The 21062-nt window shown below is 38.3% G+C and overlaps 1 protein-coding gene across 1 annotated transcript; it reads right to left on the minus strand.

Annotated features, from left to right (window-relative positions):
• Positions 1–8346: 8346 nt before the first annotated feature.
• LOC136397901 (olfactory receptor 4Q3-like) lies at positions 8347–9293 on the minus strand. The gene is given in 2 exon segments (XM_066372380.1): positions 8347–8378; positions 8381–9293. Coding segments are annotated over 2 exon segments (939 nt in total). The 5' UTR covers positions 9288–9293.
• Between the last annotated feature and the right edge of the window lie 11769 nt (positions 9294–21062).

The following is a 21062-nucleotide window of genomic DNA, read 5'->3' on the forward strand; positions in this document are numbered from 1 at the left end:
TATTTATTTATTTATTTATTTATTTATTTATTTATTTATTTATTGGTGTTGAGTATTAGAAGTTCTTTATAAAATTTGGTTGTTAATACTTTATCAGATGTATCTGTGAATGTGTTCTCCCATAAAGTGAGTTGTCTTTTCATTTTGTTGATGAATTTTTTAGTTGTACAAATATTTTTTAGTTTGATATAGTCTATTTCTTTATCATTTCTCTTATTTTCCTTGTCTTAGAAGATAAATCTAAAAAAAATATTGCTATCAGAAATGTCCAGCCTGACCTGTGGTGGTGCAGTGGATAAAGCGTTGACCCGGGACACTGAGGTTGCTAGTTCAAAACCCTGGGCTTGCCTGGTCAAGGCACATGTAGGAGTTGATAATTCCTGCACCTCCCTTCCTTCTTTCTCTTTTTTTATTTCTCTTTCTCCATTCTCTAAAATGAATAAAAAAATAAAGAGAGAGAGAGATGTCCAAGATTTTACTGCCTATGTTTTCTTCTAGGATTTTTAATGGTTTTGTGTCTAATATTTAAGTCTTTAATACATTTTAAATTTTCTTTTGTGTATGGTGTAAGAAGATGGTCTAGTTGTATTTATTTATTTATTGCACATATATGTCCATTTTCCCCAACACCATTTATTAAATAGACTGGTCTTTACCCCATTGTATGATTTTGCCTTCATTGTCAAGTATTAATTGACCATACAGGGATGGGTTCAATTCCAGGCTCTCTATTCTGTTTAATTGATCTATATGTTTATTTTTATGGTAGTACCATGCTGTTTTGGATGGTCTTGCAATATAGCATGATATTTGGTAGCATGATTCAACAACTTTGTTCTTCTTTCTCAAAATTGCTGTGGCTACTTGAGGTCTTTTGTGATTCCATATAAATTTTTGGAATTTTTGTTCTAGCTATGTGAAATAACCATTAGTATCTTGATAAGAATTGCATTGAATCTGTGGATTGCTTTGCATAATATGGACATTGTAATGAAGTAATTTTTTTTTATCCATGAACCCAATATATGCTTCCACTTCTTTGAATCTTTTTTTAGTTTTTTGTTCTTCAGCATCTTTTCTATTCTTTTATTTTTTTGACAGAGGCAGGGAGAGTCAGAGAGAGGGATAGATAGGGACAGACACACAGGAAGGGAGAAAGATGAGAAGCATCAGTTCTTCATTGTGGTACCTTAGTTATTCATTGGTTGCTTTCTCATATGTGCCTTGACCAGGGAGCTACAGCACAGCAAGTGAGCCCTTGCTCAAGGCAGTGACCTTGGGCTCAAGTTGGTGAGCCTTGCTCAAACCAGATGAGCTTGCACTCAAGTTGGCAACCTCGGGCTTTTGAACCTGAGTCCTCCATGTCCCAGTCTGATGCTCTATCCACTGTGCCACCACCTGGTCAGGCTCTTCCGCATCTTATAATTTTCTAAGTATGGGTCTTTTACATCCTTGGTTAAAGTTATTCTTAGGTATTTTATTCTTTTTGAGGCAATTATGAATGGCATTGTTTTCATAGTTCATTATTGCTGTATAATAATGCAACTGATTTCTGGATATTTTGTGTCCTGATACCTTACTAAATTTATTTATCAGTTCTAGTAGTTTTGGGGTGAAATCTTTAGAGTTCTCTATATACAATATCATGTCATCTGCAGATAATGATAGTTTTACTTCTTTCCTTCCAATTTGGATGCCTTTCTTTTTTTCTTCTTATATGATTGCTGTAGCTAAGATTGCCAGTACTATGTTGAATAAGAGTAGTAAGAGCAGACATCACTGTCCTGTTCCTGATGTTAAGAAAAACACTTCTAGTTTTTGGCCATTGAGAATGATCTTGGCTGAGAATTAGTCAGATATGGCCTTTATTATTTTGAATTGTGTTCTCTCTATTCCCACTTTTCTGAGAGTTTTTATCATAAAAAGGTACTGGATTTTACCAAATACTTTTTTTGTATCTACTGATATGATCATATGGTTTTTATCTTTCATTTTGTTTATGTGGTATATCATGTTGATTTGTGTATGTTGTACCAACCTTGCAATCCCAAAATAAGTCCCACTTGACCATGATGTGTGATCTTCTTAATGTATTACTAGATAGTTAGCTAGTATTTTGTTGAGGATTTTAGCATATATATTCATCAAGGCTATTGGCCTATAATTTTCTTTCTTTGTAGTGTCTTTACCTGGTTTCAGAATTAGGATAATGTTAGTCATATAAAATGAGCTTGGGAATATTCCCTCCTCTGAAAATTTTTGGAATAGTTGAGAATAGGTGTTAGTCCTTCTTTAAATGTATAGTAAAATTCCCCTTTGAAGCCATCCATATCTTATCCAAGACATTTTTGTTGAGAGTTTTTATATTACTGCTCCATATTCATTGGCTGTGATCTAATCAGATTTTCTGATTCTTCCTAATTCAGTTTTGAAAGATTGTATATCTCTAGAAAATTGTCCATTTCATCCAGATTGTTTAATTTGTTGACACCTAGTTGTGTGTAATATTTTGTATTTCTTTGGTGTCTGTTGTTACTTCCCCTCATTCACCTCTATTTTTTATTTTGTTTATCCTCATTTTATTTATTTGGGTCTTCTTTTTTCTTGAAGATACTGCGTATATGTTTGTCAATCTTGTTTTTCTTTCCAAATAACCAGCTCTTGATATTGTTGACCTTTTGCATTGTTTTTTTTAGTCTCTATTTAACTTAAATCTACTCTTATCTTTATTATTTCTTTCCTTGCTAACTTTGGGCTTTGTTGTTCTTTTTCAAGTTTGTTTAAGTGTAAGTTTATATTGTTTGAGATTTTTTGTTTCCTAAGTAGGCTGTAATGTTATAAATTTCTACCTTAGTATTGCTTTTGCATTTTTTTCATAGATTTGGGGTTATTGTATTCTCATTTTTATTTGTTTCAAGGAAGCTTTTAATTTGTTCTTTTATCTCATTGTTGACCCATTCATTGTTACTAACATGTTATTTAGCCTTGATGCCTTTGTATGCTTTTTTATTTTTTTTCTTGTTATTGACTTCTAGTTTTATAACATTATGGTCAAAGAAGATGCTGGATGTGATTTCAATCTTCTTCAATTTATTGAGACTTGTTTTGTTTCCTCACATGCGGTCTATCCTAGAAAATGTACCATGAGCACATGAAAAGAATGTATATTCTGCTGCTTTGGCATAAAATGCTCTAAGGATAGCTATTAAAATCAGCTGAACTAATGTATCACTGCAGGCCATTCCTTTGTTAATTTTCCATCTGGAAAATCTATCCATTGATGTTAATGGGTGTTAAAATTCCCTACTATGACTGTATTGTTGTCAATCTATCCCTTTATGTCTATCAAGAATTGCTTTACATATTTAGGTTCTCCTACATTGGTTGCTAAACATTTATAAGAATTATATCATATTATTGAATTGTTCTCTTTATCATTATGTAATGTCCTTCCTCGTATTTTGTTGTCCTCCAATTTTTTTTTTTTTTTGCATTTTTCCGAAGCTGGAAACAGAGAGGCAGTCAGACAGACTCCCATATGTGCCCAACCGGGATCCACCCGCATGCCCACCAGGGGGCGATGCTCTGCCGCATCCAGAGCCATTCTAGCACCTGAGGCAGAGGCCACAGAGCCATCCTCAGCGCCCCAGCCATCTTTGCTCCAATGGAGCCTCAGCTGCGGGAGGGGAAGAGAGAGACAGCGAGGAAGGAGAGGGGGAGGGGTGGAGAAGCAGATGGGCGCTTCTCCTGTGTGCCCTGGCCGGGAATCAAACCCGGGACTCCTGCACGAAAGGCCGATGCTCTACCACTGAGCCAACCGCCTTGCTGGGTAAAGTAGTCTTGGTTGTAGGTCCTTGCTTTTCATCACTTTGAATATTTCATGCCAATTATTTCTGGTCTGAAATATTTCTGTTTAGAAATCAGCTGGTGGCTTTATGGATGCTGTCTTGTAATTAACTACCTGCTTTTCTTTTTCTACTGTTAAAATTGTCTCTGTCTTTAACCCTTGTTATTTTAATTGTAATAGGCTTTGGTGTGGGCTTCTTTGAGTTCATCTTGTTTGGAGCTCTGTACTTCCTGGATTTGTGTGTTTCTTTTTCTTCACGAGATTAGGGAAATTTTTGATTATTATATCTTCAAGTAGGTCCTCAATCCCTTGTTCTGTCTCTAATCCTTCTGGTATCCCTGTGATACAGATGTCGTTATGCTTCTTGTTGTCGCAAGTGTCACTTAAACTCTCCTTACTTTATTTTTTTTAGATTTTATTTATTCATTTTCTTAGAGAAAGAGAAAGAGAAGGGGAGCAGCATGAAGCATCAACTCCCATATGTGCTTTGACCAGGCAAGCTCAGGGTTTCGAACTGGAATTCTCAGCATTCCAGGTTAATGCTTTATTTGTCCACTATGCCACCGTAGGTCAGGCTTCTCCTTACTTTTTATTTTTTTTTTCTATTTTTGTTTTACTGATTCTAGCAAGAGAGGAAAGGATGGAGAGAGAGAGAGAGAGAGAGAGAGAGAGAGAGAGAGGAACATCAATATGTTCTTGTATGTGTCCTGACCATGGATCAAAATTGCAACCTCTGTGCCTCAGGACAACTCTCTAACCAACAGTGATCTGGCCAAAACTCCTTATTTTTTTTAATTCATTTTTTTGTTGTTGTTGTTGCTCTGAATGTTTTATTCTACCCTGTCCTACAAATTGCTGATTTGATCCTGTGCTTCCTCCAACCTACTGTTTACTGCTTCCAGCATATTTTTGATGTCAGATATAGTGTTCTTCATTTCTGACTGGTTTCTTTTTATGGTTTCTACATCTTTTATGTTTGCTGTCTCTTTGTTGATGTTCTCACTCTGTTTAGCATTTGTACAACCATTATTTTGATCTCTATCTCCGATAAATTGTGTATCTGCATTTTATTTAGCTCTTTTCTGGAGTTTTGGGGGCCTATTGCTCCCCCCTCCTCATTTTGGCTGTCTCTTTATGTTTGTTTCTATGTTTTAAATAGATCTGCTATGATTCTCAGTATTTATGGAGTGGCCTTATATTGTAGGTGTTCTGTTGGGTTCAGTGGTGCAGTCTCCTTGATCACCTGAACTAGGTGTTCAGGGGTGACCCTTGTGTGGGTTGTGGGAGCCCTTATGTTGTAATTGAGTCTTGAATGCTATTGGCCCATGGTATATCACATCAATCCTCCAGCTGGCTGACTGTGAAGCTCTACCTTGACCAAAACATGTGAGCACAGTACAGGTGCTGACCATAAGAAGCAGAATTCTTCTCATCTTGATTTGGTGCCTGACAAGATCTCCCTTTGCTTTTGAAGTTAATTACATCTTGCTCCGATGTTTTCTGAAGCTGGCCAGCCACTGAGTATAATGGTTCTGGGCCTCTTGGGAGGAACCCTGGTGCAAGCCAGTAGAAGACGGCCTGTGACTGGCCCTCTAAAACTCGTTTGGAGCTATAGGTGATCTATAGTTTGTGGCTGTCTCTGTTGGGCTTATGTGTGTGCAAAAAAAACCTGGTTGCACACTGAGGTTGGCTTTTACCAGCAGCCAGTCCAGAGGCAGGTCAGCAAAAAAGAACCCAGGAGCCCTAGATCTGCCTCCAGCTGCCTCTGTCTGCTGGCTGCCTGTTAAGCTTAGTCATTAAGAGTCTCTGGTGGAGTTGGGAGGATGGGGCTAGTGGCTTTCTCCTGAGGGAGAATTGTCTGTCAGGATCCAGGAAAGGTGGTGGGTACAGTACCCACCTCAGAGCCACTGGTCTTAGTCTGTGCCTTTACAACAAGGATAGTGGTTCTATTGACTCTCCCATGAGAACAAAATACAAAGTGGTTCTATTGACTTTCCCATAAGAAGGAAATACTAGTCAGATTTAGGGAAAAGTAGAGGAAATATCCTCCCTCCTTTATGTTGTATAACTGAGTCACTGTCACCCCAAGGGTCTGTTCAGACCCCTACTCCTTGTCCCAGGCTGCTGACTCCTTAACAGGGCCTAATTTAGGAAGAGTTGGTCAAAAGGAAGTCCAGAGGGTGGAGAAATTGGTTTCCCCCTGGCTGGTGCTATAGGGAGAAAGATGGCAACTATGGAACTGGAGAATGACTTCGTACAAGAATCTTAGTGGCCTTCCCCACCCTGTCTTTCTCCAGAATGGCAAACCTCAGAGTCTCCCCAAGTGCCTTTAGTTGAGTGGCTCTCCTTCCAAACCACAGAAAGTTCCAGCTCTATGCCATTCTTCTGTCTCTCTGCACATGTGAATTCAGCCACATCAACGCACCAAGCATCCCAACAGGTTGGGGCAGAGGAGGGTGCCAGTTGTGCACTTGAGGTAGTAGAGAGTGGCTCCCCTCTCAGTCCCTAGAAAAGTACCAGCTGTGTGCAGCTCTTCAGCCTCCTTATGCGCAGTAAACTCAGCTGCACAGATGGGTTGAGCATCCCTCCAGGTGGGGGTCAGGGGGGGAGGGTGCCAGCTGTGCACTCATGATGGAGAAGATGGGTCTTCTTACCAAGGACTTCCTGTCAAGTCACTGTTTGTATCTCTCCCACAAGCCTCCTCTGAGAGAGAGCATCCCAAAATTCACTTCTAGCTGCAGCCTGCAGATCCTTGTGCAGGACCAAGGTGGTGGGAAGTATACTCCCCTGCTGATACTGTAAGAATCAGAGGGCTTGTCTCTGTGTAGGTGGTGTCTGGGTGACCTAGGCTGACTCACTCTCTGCTGATTTTCATCACCAATTGCTTTGCGGGCTCCTCTTCCTGCCTCTGCCATTCAGCCAAGGATCCCTACTTGAGGTTGAGAACCCCTGCTGCTGCGGAGGGAGTACTGCTGTCACAGCTGCTGCACCTGGGATGCAGCCTTTTCTGTGTCTCTGCCCTTCTTACAAGGAGCACTATAATTTAGCTGTAAATCCAGTTTGGGGCCAGGATCAGGTGGTTATATCTTTCCCTATTCTGCAGCCATTTTGGAAATCTGGGTGGAATATTAGACATTTTTTTTCTGAGGTATGTTTTTCAGCTGAATAATCAGAAAAGTCTCACCACAGCTATTAGTGAGGAGATAATGCAAACAAATGTAAAAATATTCCTAAAAGTACATCATTATATTATTATTTAATAAATAAATTTTCATAGCCATAAAGTTACAAAGAGTCTTACATCAGAAATAGATAATGTTAAATATAAATGTTTAAGGAAATGTTTTTAGGGACATCCTAGGTCTGAAGCTCCTATACAGATATAGTCGAAATTAAGAAAATAACCTATGTACCTGAAATAAATACTTTTTCTGGGAAGAAAAAAGTATTAGTTTACTCCTAATTATCTAAAGTTTCTAGCTTTCTTGGTTAATTATACTTTTGGGAGTAAGTCACAAAAAATATGAGTTCATTTGTAAAAATGAAGTTGAATAATATTATTTACTCTTCAAAGCACTTTTAGACTCAGAGGTAATAACTCAAAGCACTTGTGAGAGTCAAAGGTAATAACTATGAGAACCTCAAGGTCAGGGACCAGGTAGTAGAATGCTTCAAAACACAGCTCATTTCTTTCTTTTTTTTTTCTTTAGAGTTTGTAGCTCTTAAATATTACAATCATTTGAAGAGCCAGCTTATCAACTTTTCCTCACTGTAATTCCACTCAAGAATACCTCAAGGTGAAATGGGATGCATCTTCAGAGCAGACTCAATAGCAGAATATTAAAAAAGCTTATACCACCTAATACTCCCAAACTCTCTTTTCTTCACACATAAAGTTTGTGAGTTGTTTGACTACATTTGTAAAATTTGGCATCATACAGAGCACAATTCCTGAGTGAACACTACTCTACGGGAGGGTTAGTGATGTTTTCAGGCTTCGTTAGAGACAGGGCAAAATGGGATCACATTGCTCCTGAAAAGACTTTGATAGGACATCAGAAGGAATTTCCTGACATCAGTAATTCTTAAACCCTGGAGAAATATGACACAAAAGGAGATGTGGTATCTTCTTTCATTTGAATAGAGTTTAAAAGTAAAATGAATTAAATAATAAAAGACTACTAAAGGAAAAAGGATAGAAGAGTTGATTTTTCAAGGCGTCCTCTTGGCTCTAGTATTGGGTTAATTACTGTTATTTACTGTTATAAGCTCTCCCTTATATGCAGAGCAGAAAGCTCTCCCATATTCCCTGCTTAATGTTTAACACCTGAGACAGTCACCTATACCTCCAACTATAATCAAGAGCAACAATTTTTGTGTTGGCTTCTCTTTTCTACCAAATCACCAAATTGGTTTTCATGCACATACTCAGGTAGAGAATGAATTAAGGATGTCCCAAGAAAGAGTATGCTTCTAAATCATCTCTTCCTGCTCATCCTTTAACATGGTAGCAGGATGCCACACGCTTTTTGCTCAGCTTCTTTATGGCTATCTTCATATCAGCATTTCTGAGCGTGTAGATGAGGGGGTTCAACATAGGTGAGATCACTGTGTAAAATATGGAGAACATCTTATCCACAGAGAAGCTACAGAAAGGCCTCAGGTAGATGAATATACAAGGCACAAAGATTAGGCTGACCACTGTTAAGTGGGAGGCACAGGTAGAGAGTGCTTTGCTTTGTCCCAGGTGGAAGTGAGTTTTCAGGGTGATGAGGATGACAGCGTAAGAGAAGAGCAAGATCAAAAAGCAGACAAGAGACAGCAGACCACTATTCGAGACCATAAGTACCTCTATCACATATGTGTCCATACAGGCTAGCTTGATGACCTGTGGGATATCACAGTAGAAGTTGTCCAGTACATTGGGGCCACAGAAGGGCAGCTGGATGACCAGTATGATCTGTATGATAGAGTGGATGAAACTTCCACACCAGCAGGCAAAAACCATCTGGAAGAACAGCTGGCGGTTCATGACTATAAGGTAGCGCAAAGGATTACAGATGGCAACATACCTATTGTAGGTCATTACTGTCAGCAGAAGTATTTCACTGGCTCCCAGAAAGTGCAGAAAATAGATCTGAGCCAGGCATCCTGAAAAAGAGATAATTTTGCACTGCCATAGGAAATCCCCTAACATCTTGGGCACAGTAACACAGCTCAGGCATAGGTCAATGAAAGACAGATGGCCCAAAAAATAGTACATAGGCGACTGGAGTAGGTGAGTATCAGCTCGCACTATTACCACTATCAAGAGGTTTCCCAGGACAGTAGCCATGTAAAACAACAAAAACATTAAGAAGAGAAATAGCTGCAGCTCCCAAGAGGATGATAGGCCCAGAAGAACAAATTCTGTCACCTTTGAATCATTTTCTTTTTTCATTAAGTCAAGAATACCATGTGACCTAGAAAAAGAATTAAATTGGAAAAGAGATATTTAAGTTAGACAAAAGGAGAAAAAAGGAAAAGTCATTAGATTTTGAGTCTGGTGTTTATAAGTCATATTCCAAGATTTAAAAAAACCTAAGCAAGTTCTGTGAGGTAGGAAATGGACATTTCTGTATTAATAGAACACGAAATATTTTGCATCTCTTCCAACTCTTTATTCCTGTAGTGTTTTTAAGTTGCATTGACAGCACACTAGGAAGGGAGATAATGACCTGGGTATGAATTGATGAGAGTATGAAAATAATTTTTTTTTAGTAGACAGAATTATATTCTTTAATGACAATAGTTCTGGAATGAAGTATCTGGATCCAGTGCTCAGCTCTAACTCACCAATGAAGTGACTTCAAACTATTAAACCTGAGTTTTATTCTTTGTTTATTCACTCTAACATAGGGGTAATACTATCTCCCAAAGGAGCTTTAAGAATCAAATGTAAGCCTGATCTGTGGTGGCGCAGTGGATAAAGCATTGACCTGGAAATGCTGAGGTCACCGGTTCGAAATCCTGGGCTTGCATAGTCAAGGCACATATGGGAGTTGATGCTTCCAGCTCCTCCCCCTTCTCTCTCTCTCTCTGTCTTTCTCTCCTCTCTCTCCCTCTCTCTCTCTCTCTCTCTCCTCTCTAAAAATGAATAAATTTAAAAAATTAAAAAAAAAAAAAAAAAAAAAAAAAAAAAAAAAAAAAAAAAAAAAAAAAAGAATCAAATGTAGAGTGACGTCACGGAAATGGCGCCGTGAGCAGCGCGTCCGACAGATCTCCCCAAAATCACAACAAACTTATCAACTAGAAACAGGAAAATTTATCTTCGGAGCATTACGGAGTTCCACACAAACTGAAAGCAAAAGGACTGTTATCACTTGAATCTGAGAGACGAGGGTGTGGAGGAAGCTACCGCAGGGACGTTCATTCAAGCCGCGAGGAAATGCGCCTGTGGTAAGTCATCCCACACTCGGGAGCCACAAGCAGCAGCCGCGAGCAGACGCCGCCGCCGCCAGCCGCCGCCGTGAGCCGCCCGGGTCGGTTGCAGAGCGAGCACCGCCCACACTCCGGAGCAGCGAGCAGCCGCTGGCGCACGCCCGGTCTGCTTGCAGACCGAGCATTGCAGACCGAGCACCGCTAACGTTCCCAGCAGCCCGCGCACGGGGAGCGGGAGAGGCCCCAGGGCGGTATTCCCTACTTGGGAGATTCTCTCCCCGGGCGGGGCACCTCACCCAGCCATTCAAGCTAACAATCAAGCGTTGGGGGAGGGGCGCGCGCAGGCAGCCTGAAATACCTTCGGGAGCACAGCTGCGACCCAATTACTGAAATTAACTTAACCCGTGAAATCTGCGCACCCTCGGTTCTAATTGATAAGATCTCTCTCAGTTCACCGACCCAAGACAAGAGGCGTGATATTTTTTAGTGCCTCTCGCTAAAGGGGCGGGGGCAACTTCTGATTGATAGAGCCTCCATATTCAGGGATAAACGCTAACAAGAAGGACTTGGCAGATAATAAGATCTATACCACACTAGTCGCAAGCAGAGACTAGTGCCTCTTCTTACCAGCCAAAACAGGCTACAAAGTATGGAAAGCCTGGGTTGAGAGGTCCAACTGAATGCTAGGCGCTGAACAGTCACCTTGACAACAATTGACTCCCACCCCCGCCTGATTACACTGGAGGCCCTGACTGTCAGAGCCCTTCCCAAAGCCTTGCACTGAGTGGGGATAGAGTGGGGATTTCCCAGCTCTTTGAGCCTCTTACTCCCCAGGCAGAAGCAGTGGCAGCCTTATAGCTGGATCACCAGGCTGCTAATTCAGGAAGGGGGGACTAGGAGAGAGAATCCACGAAAGCAAACTCTCTCATCGTTGGACCCTGCAAACGCCAACAAGCCTTGACTACCAGCAAGACTAAAGCCAATTATATGACATTGCCATAGAATCCCATCAACTGCAAATCCCTACCTAAATGTGACACAGGGGCAGAGCCTGGGGTACAGAGTCACCGACCAGGAAGAGGGAGAGAAAAGAAAAAGGAAGAAGTTAACATCTCAAAATCAAGAAAAATCCACAGACTTTACAACTTGTTCCACTAATTTTTTTTTTGTTGTTGTTGTTGTTTGTTTCTTCTATCTTATTGCCTTTATTTCCTCCACCTCGGTCCTTCTATTCTCTGCCCATCTTATGCTTCCCTTTTCTTGAACTACACTACCCATAAGTGTTACATTTTATTTCTCTTCTTCATCCTCACCCTCCTTTGGGGTTATACTCCAGGACACTTAACTCTCACTCTCTCCTCTTTTTTTTTTTTTTTTTTTTTTTTTTTGCTTTATTTTGTTTTTTTCTCTTCCTTTTTTATTTCTTCCTTTGTTTTTCTCTTTTTCTTATTTTTTCCTTTCTATTCGTTTTTTCTTTTCTCGTTTTACTTTCCTCCCATTTAATCCTCAATCACGAACAAATTAGTTAATTTGGGACTCAAGGTTTTTTTTGGCTTTATTTTTCTTTTTCGCTTTTGTTTTTGTTTTTTTCTTGTTAGTTTATTTTTGTGGCATTTTGGGTCCTTCCAAATGGAAGGACCATTTTTTTGTCCTTTTTTCTGGTTCCCTCTTATCCCTCTCATTATATCTCTTAGTTGACCATCACCCGCAGGCAGATCAACTTATGCTTGTCTAAGATTTTCTTCCTTTTTTTTTTTTTTTTGCATTTAGTAGGTCCCTACTCCCCTTTTTTCTTTGCCCCTTGAACTCTTCACCGCAAACCAGGCCCTCCATTATAGGCACGATATTTCCCTGAGGAGGGGAGAGGAGGGAAGGAGAAGAAAGAAATAAAAGGGGGAAATAATAAATTATTACTGCTTTTTTTTGTGGGGTGTTTTACCCTTTGTTTTTGTTTTGTTTTTTTTGTTTTGTTTTTTTTTACTTTTTACTCTTTATTAATTCTAATTAGTGCTATCAACAAGACCACCCTCAGATGCCAATAAGAAAGAGGAAATAGAATATTATGGATACAAAAGAAAGAGAGGTAACACAAATAGATGTGGAAAAATCTATGGAGAAAAGACTTAACATATTGGAAGCCTTGGAGCTAAATGACAGAGAATTTAAAATAGAAATCTTAAAAATACTCAGAGATATACAAGAAAACACAGAAAGGCAATATAGGGAGATCAGAAAACAACTCAATGAACACAAAGAATATATTACCAAGGAAATTGAAACTATAAAAACAAATCAAACAGAAATGAAAAACTCAATTCACGAGCTGAAAAACGAGGTAACAAGCTTAGCTAGCAGAACAACCCAGATTGAAGATAGGATTAGTGAAATAGAAGACAAACAACTTGAGGCACAACAGAGAGAAGAAGAAAGAGACTCAAAAATAATAAAAAACGAGAAAGCCCTACAGGAATTATCTGACTCCATCAGAAAGAATAACATAAGAATAATAGGTATATCAGAGGGAGAAGAGAAAGAAAATGGAATGGAGAATATACTCAAACAAATAATAGACGAGAACTTCCCAAGCCTGTGGAAAGAACTAAAGCCTCAAATTCAAGAAGCAAACAGAACACCGAGTTTTCTTAACCCCAACAAACCCACTCCAAGGCACATCATAATAAAGATGACACAAACCAATGACAAAGAAAAAATTCTCAAGGCAGCCAGGGAAAAGAAGAGTACAACATATAAAGGAAGGCCTATTAGATTATCATCAGATTTCTCAGCAGAAACTCTACAAGCTAGAAGAGAGTGGAACCCAATATTTAAAGCCCTGAAAGAGAGGAACTTTCAGCCAAGAATACTATACCCATCAAAGCTATCCTTCAAGTATGAAGGAGATATAAAAACATTCACAAATACAGAAAAGATGAGAGAATTTATCACCAGAAAGCCCCCACTCCAGGAAATACTAAAGGGGGTTTTCCAACCAGATTCAAAGAACAAAAGAAAACAACACCACAAGTAACAGCTCCACCAAGAACACAATAAAACCAAACTTAAACTGTGACAACAAAGGAAAAAAAAAAGGGGGGAGAGAATGGAGATTAACAGTAGCAAAGGACGATGAAGTGCAGAAATACTTATAAGATAGGGTACTACAATGAATATGGTAGGTACCCTTTTCATTACTTAATGGTAACCACCCTAGAAAAAACCACCACAAAAACACATGACTTAAAAAAGGTAGCAACAGAGGAAAGAAGTATGGAACACAAACAAACAGAAACAAATGATAGAAAAACAAAAGAGAAGAATCAAACTAGATACAAAACTAACAGAAAGCAATTTATAAAATGGCAGTAGGGAACCCACAAGTGTCAATAATTACACTAAATGTAAATGGATTAAACTTACCAATAAAAAGACACAGAGTAGCAGAATGGATTAAAAAAGAAAATCCAACTATATGCTGCCTACAAGAAACACATCTAAGCAACAAGGATAAAAACAAATTCAAAGTGAAAGGCTGGAAAACAATACTCCAAGCAAACAACACCCCAAAAAAAGCAGGTGTAGCAATACTCATATCTGATAATGCTGACTACAAGACAGAAAAAGTACTCAGAGACAAAAATGGTCACTTCATAATGATTAAGGGGACACTGAATCAAGAAGACATAACAATCCTTAATATATATGCACCAAACCAAGGAGCACCAAAATATATAAGATAGCTACTTATTGACCTTAAAACAAAAACTAAAAAAAATACAATCATACTTGGAGACCTCAATACTCCGCTGACGGCTCTAGATCGGTCATCCAAACAGAGAATCAATAAAGATATAGTGGCCTTAAACGAAATACTAGAACACCTGGATATGATAGACATCTACAGGACACTTCAATCCAAAGCGACAGAGTATACATTTTTCTCTAGTGTACGTGGAACATTCTCAAGAATTGACCATATGTTGGGCCACAAAGACAATATCAGGAAATTTAGAAAAATTGAAATTGTACCAAGCATATTTTCTGATCATAAAGCCTTGAAACTAGAATTCAACTGCAAAAAAGAGGGGGGAAAACCCACAAAAATGTGGAAACTAAACAACATACTTCTAAAAAATGAATGGGTCAAAGAAGAAATAAGCGCAGAGATCAAAAGATACATACAGACAAATGAAAATGAAAATACGACATATCAGAATCTCTGGGATGCAGCAAAAGCAGTAATAAGAGGAAAGTTCATATCACTTCAGGCCTATATGAACAAACAAGAGAGAGCCGAAGTAAACCACTTAACTTCACACCTTAAGGAACTAGAAAAAGAAGAACAAAGACAACCCAAAACCAGCCGAAGAAAGGAGATAATAAAAATCAGAGCAGAAATAAATGAAATAGAGAACAGAAAAACTATAGAAAAAATCAATAAAACAAGGAGCTGGTTCTTTGAAAAGATCAACAAAATTGACAAACCCTTGGCAAGACTCACCAAGGAAAAAAGGCACAGGACTCAAATAAATAAAATCCAAAATGAAAGAGGAGAGATCACCACAGACATCATAGATATACAAAGAATTATTGTAGAATACTATGAAAAATTATATGCCACCAAATACAACAATCTAGAAGAAATGGATAAATTCCTAGAACAATACAACCTTCCTAGACTGAGTCATGAAGAAGCAGAAAGCCTAAACAGACCAATCAGCAGGGAGGAAATAGAAAAAACTATTAAAAACCTCCCCCAAAATAAAAGTCCAGGCCCAGACGGTTATACTAGTGAATTCTATCAAACATTCAAAGAAGACTTGGTTCCTATTCTACTCAAAGTCTTCCAAAAAATTGAAGAAGAAGCAATACTTCCAAACACATTTTATGAGGCCAACATAACCCTCATACCAAAACCTGGCAAGGATGGCACAAAGAAAGAAAACTACAGACCAATATCTCTAATGAATACAGATGCTAAAATTCTAAACAAAATACTGGCAAACCGAATACAACAACATATTAAAAAAATAATACATCATGATCAAGTGGGATTCATCCCAGAATCTCAAGGATGGTTCAACATACGCAAAACGGTTAACGTAATACACCATATCAACAAAACAAAGAACAAAAACCACATGATCTTATCAATAGATGCAGAAAAGGCTTTTGATAAAATACAACACAATTTTATGTTTAAGACTCTCAACAAAATGGGTATAGAAGGAAAATATCTCAACATGATAAAGGCCATATATGATAAACCATCAGCCAACATCATTTTAAATGGCATAAAACTGAGGACTTTCTACCTTAAATCAGGAACAAGACAGGGTTGTCCACTCTCTCCACTCTTATTTAACGTGGTGCTAGAAGTTCTGGCCAGAGCAATCAGACAAGACAAAGAAATAAAAGGCATCCATATTGGAAAAGAAGAAGTAAAGGTATCACTTTTTGCTGATGATATGATCCTATACATCGAAAACCCGAAGGACTCCACAAAAAGATTATTAGAAACAATAAACCAATACAGTAAGGTCGCAGGATACAAAATTAACATACAGAAGTCCATAGCCTTTCTCTATGCCAACAATGAAATATTAGAAAACGAACTCAAAAAAAATAATCCCCTTCACGATTGCAACAAAAAAAATAAAATACCTAGGAATAAACATAACAAAGAATGTAAAGGACCTATATAATGAAAATTACAAAGCATTGTTAAGGGAAATCGAAAAAGATACAATGAGATGGAAAAATATTCCTTGTTCTTGGATAGGAAGAATAAATATAATCAAAATGGCCATATTACCCAAAGCAATATACAAATTTAATGCAATTCCCATCAAAATCCCTATGAGATTTTTTAAAGAAATGGAACAAAAAATCATCAGATTTATATGGAACTATAAAAAACCCCGAATAGCCAAAACAATCCTAAGGAAAAAGAATGAAGCTGGGGGCATTACAATACCTGACTTTAAACTATATTATAGGGCCACAATAATCAAAACAGCATGGTATTGGCAGAAAAATAGACACTCAGACCAATGGAACAGAATAGAAAGCCCAGAAATAAAACCACATATATATGGTCAAATAATCTTTGATAAAGGGGCCAACAACACACAATGGAGAAAAGAAAGCCTCTTCAACAAATGGTGTTGGGAAAACTGGAAAGCCACATGCAAAAGAATGAAACTCGACTACAGCCTGTCCCCGTGTACTAAAATTAATTCAAAATGGATCAAAGACCTAAATATAAGACCTGAAACAATAAAGTACATAGAAGAAGACATAGGTACTAAAATCATGGACCTGGGTTTTAAAGAACATTTTATGAACTTGACTCCAATGGCAAGAGAAGTGAAGGCAAAGATAAATGAATGGGACTACATCAGAATAAAAAGTTTTTGCTCAGCAAGAGAAACTGATATAAAAATAAACAGACAGCCAACTAAATGGGAAATGATATTTTCAAACAACAGCTCAGATAAGGGCCTAATTTCCAAAATTTACAAAGAACTCATAAAACTCAACAACAAACAAACAAACAATCCAATAAAAAAATGGGAAGAGGACATGAATAGACACTTCTCCCAGGAAGAGATACAAATGGCCAACAGATATATGAAAAGATGCTCAGCTTCATTAGTTATTAGGGAAATGCAAATCAAAACTACAATGAGATACCACCTCACTCCTGTTAGATTAGCTATTATCAACAAGACGGGTAATAGCAAATGTTGGAGAGGCTGTGGAGAAAAAGGAACCCTCATTCACTGTTGGTGGGACTGTAAAGTAGTACAACCATTATGGAGGAAAGTATGGTGGTTCCTCAAAAAACTGCAAATAGAACTACCTTATGACCCAGCAATCCCTCTACTGGGTATATACCCCAAAACCTCAGAAACATTGATATGTGAAGACACAGGTAGCCCCATGTTCATTGCAGCACTGTTCACAGCGGCCAAGACATGGAAACAACCAAAAAGCCCTTCAATAGAAGACTGGATAAAGAAGATGTGGCACATATACGCTATGGAATACTACTCAGCCATAAGAAATGATGACATCGGATCATTTACAGCAAAATGGTGGGATCTTGATAACATTATAAGGAGTGAAATAAGTAAATCAGAAAAAAACAAGAACTACATGATTCCATACATTGGTGGAACATAAAAATGAGACTAAGAGACATGGACAAGTGTGTGGTGGTTACCAGGGGTGGGGGGAGGGAGGACAGGGGGAGAGTTAGGGGGAGGGGGAGGGGCACAGAGAACTAGATAGAGGGTGGCGAAGGACAATCTGACTTTGGGCGAGGGGTATGCAACATAATTTAATGACAAGGTAACCTAGACATGTTTTCTTTGAATATATGTACCCTGATTTATTAATGTCATCCCATTACCATTAATAAAAATTTATTTAAAAAAAAAAAAGAATCAAATGTGATCTGTTTTTGACCAATGTAAAATTACCCCAAAAAGGACCAAGTCCCTCAAAGTGAGGAAATACTTCTTATTCATCTTTGTACTCACACCACAATGTTTATTGCATAATAATCTGTCAAAATGAAGGAAGAATATTTTGTGCCATGAATTACTATATTGTACAAATGTTAGTAATTATAAGTATTCATGTTAAGAAACAAGTTATTTAAGAAGAAATGAAAAGAAGTTCATGTTTTTTGTTGTTATTTATTATCCCAAGTGCCAAAGGTCAGAAAGTTTGTAGAGATTGGGTAAAAAGAAAAAAAAATCTTTAAAAAAAATAAAATCTTTACTTTTAAAGTTTAGGGAAGCATCAAACTCAGGATGAGTAAGACAGTTGCTGAAACACACTAATTATGAAAATTAATAAGAGAACAAGGGTGATGATCCAATTCATTGAGGCAGGTACAAAGGAGGCTCACCATGACTCATTTTGAAGGAAAGGATAATAAGGGAAATGAGAATTATACTGCTTTTGGACTTTTCAACAACCATAAATACATTAAAAAAAAATAAAATCATACTAAGACATTATTTATTCATTACTCCTGCTCTTTACACTCACCCACAAGGTGGAGTGGGAATATCCTGGACTTCAAATAAAGTATTATGAAACATTGGTACATTTTTTTCTATTGAAATGCTTAAGAAAAAATAGCAGATGCTGTCTGTTCAGATTAGGATATTTTCAATCTACAACTAGCTCTAGGCAAAATATTAAATGAGACAAAATTTGTATTTTTCTGCCCTCAATCCCAGTTACCTATTTCACATTACACTTGATTCTTTCTCATCACTCAGGAAAAGGTAACTGATAGTTCTACAAACTAAGTGTCAAGGATTTATATAGACAATGCAGAAAAGTACTTAAATTTTAAGTACTTGAAAAAAAAATTTAATACTAAGAAATTTCCCTGTATGCATTATTTCAAGATAAACTAGCAGAAGAGATATTTGGGGCCCAGAGAAGTTTTGGCTATCTCTTTCACACCACGTATGTGACCATCTTCTTAACCTACCTGTAGAGTGAGGAAATGAAAGCCTTATGGAAAGACCCAAATGCAGCATGAAGGGGGTAGAACAAATCAAGCTCTTTACCTAATCAAGGACTATTTGTGGATAACTGAGCAGCTATTCTCCAGTTTTTCGAAACAGGGAAACAAATATCTATGCAGAAAATACTAAGAATGGGAGTAAAGTTTTCCTTATGGAAGTTGTTGAGTTGTTTTTTTTTTCAAATAGAGTATATGTCGATAGTTTGCCTGTTAATTTTTGCCTGTTTGAACTGAAAGCATTTTCAGACAAAAAAATCCCAAACACAACACTTTAAAATAATAATGGAAAGTGATTTTCTGTTGAAGTTTAAGTGCGATGTGAACTCCTTTTGAAGATATCTAATGTGTTTTCTAATTTCTTTTGAAACACCAAGAAATAGACATCATTCATTGGAGATGGTACTTGTCATGGTATTTTCCATTCAGAAGGGCATAATCTATCTGCTCTAAGCATTTTTGGCTTTGTTTGAATTACTGCATTTCAAATTGCATGTAGGGGAAGTTAAGGAGATTTAACAAAAAGCAGCTGAAATAATTCAAGAAATGGAGGAACTTTTGTAGAATCAAGTAGTCTTAAGACAATATTGCATGAATCCAATGCCTTCTATTATATAAAGTTGATCCTTTCTTATTCAAACCTTATAACCATCTCCTAAGGTACCACCAGCTCTAGAATTACCTGATGTTACAGGAATTTCATTGTTCTGTGAATGCTTCTAAGTGAATAAATCTAGAACAACAAAACTCCAATGATTTCTTAAATTTAAAAATGATGAATGATAGAGTATATACCGAAAAATATACAGACAACAGGATGTATAAAAATGGCTTCAGAGATAGAAAGAGGAGCAAAGCTAGTGACAAGATCTTTGAATAAATATATCGGAGAAACTTACCTCATTGCGTGTCAGGAGCTATGTGGGTTTAAGGAAGGGATATGTTGCCCTATCATTCACCCCCCAGCCCCTTCTTTACAGTTTCAGGCCAGCAAAATGAGAAATTCTCAGATGACCATCACACTTACCCAGTCTGTGCCTAATTGCTTCTTATAGGTCAATCCCTAATTGAGGACTGGCTGTACAGATTGAAAATATCTCTCATCCCTAGAGTTTTGGCTGTGTCTGAGGGTTTTACAGTCCTTAACTCACTGCTCAACTTAATGAGTCCTGGGATTCCCAAGGCTGTTCTTGTTTCAACTGTCTAAATCTCAGTTCTTAGTCCTGGCCAGTTAACTCAGTGGTAGAGTGTGTGAGAGTCCAGGGTTTGATTCCCTGTCATGGCACATATGAGAAGCGACCATTTGTTTCTCTCGCCCTCCCCCCCCAATTCTCTCTCTCTCTATCTCTCTTCCCCTCCTGTAGCTATGGCTCAAATGGTTCCAGCAAGTTGGCACCAGGCACTGAGGATGGAACCATGGCCTGGCCTCAGGCACCAAAATAGCTTGGTTGCCAAGCAATGGAGTAGAGGCCCCAGATGGGCAGAGCACCGCCTGATAGGGGGCTTGCAGGGTGGATCCTGGTCAGGGTGCATGCAGGAGTCTGTCTCTCTGCCTTTCATCCTTTCACTTAAATAAATAAATAAGTAAATAAATCTCGGCTTTCATTAAAAAGTTGACCTTAGCTGCTGCAGGCTCTGAAACTGTCAGACTTTTTTTTTTTAAAATACAAGGACAGAGACAGAGTCAGAAAGAAGGATAGATCGGGACAGACAGACAAGAACAGAGAGATGAGAAGCATCAATCCATCAGTTTTTCATTTCTGACACCTTAGTTGTTCATGGATTGCTTTCTCATATGTGCCTTGACCACGGGCCTTCAGCAGACCAAGTAACCCCTTACTCAAGCCAGCAACCTTGAGTCCAAGCTGGTGAGCTTTTGCTCAAGCCAGATGAGCCCACACTCAAACTGGCAACCTCGGGGTCTTGAACCTGGGTCCTACGCATCCCAGTCCAACGCTCTATCCACTGTGCCACCGCCTGGTCAGGCAATGGTGTTATTAAAACAGTCAGACTTTATTGCATAACACAACCCTACTTTGGATTGATTAATCTGACACTAATATGCTACCAGTTTTCCATGTGTCAGTTTGTACCTCAATAAAACAATTCTCTCTGGTTTCTATTTCAACCATGCATCCTGGAGTGGGCTCAGCTAAATGATAAATACCAAGTTACCACTGAAAGCTGTTGAAGCAGACAGATCCTTCAAGGAGTTTAGAGCCTTAATACAGCACCTGAGGCTCTTGG

Source organism: Saccopteryx leptura, chromosome 3, assembly GCF_036850995.1.
Source record: "Saccopteryx leptura isolate mSacLep1 chromosome 3, mSacLep1_pri_phased_curated, whole genome shotgun sequence".
Classification (NCBI taxonomy): Eukaryota; Metazoa; Chordata; class Mammalia; order Chiroptera; family Emballonuridae; genus Saccopteryx; species Saccopteryx leptura.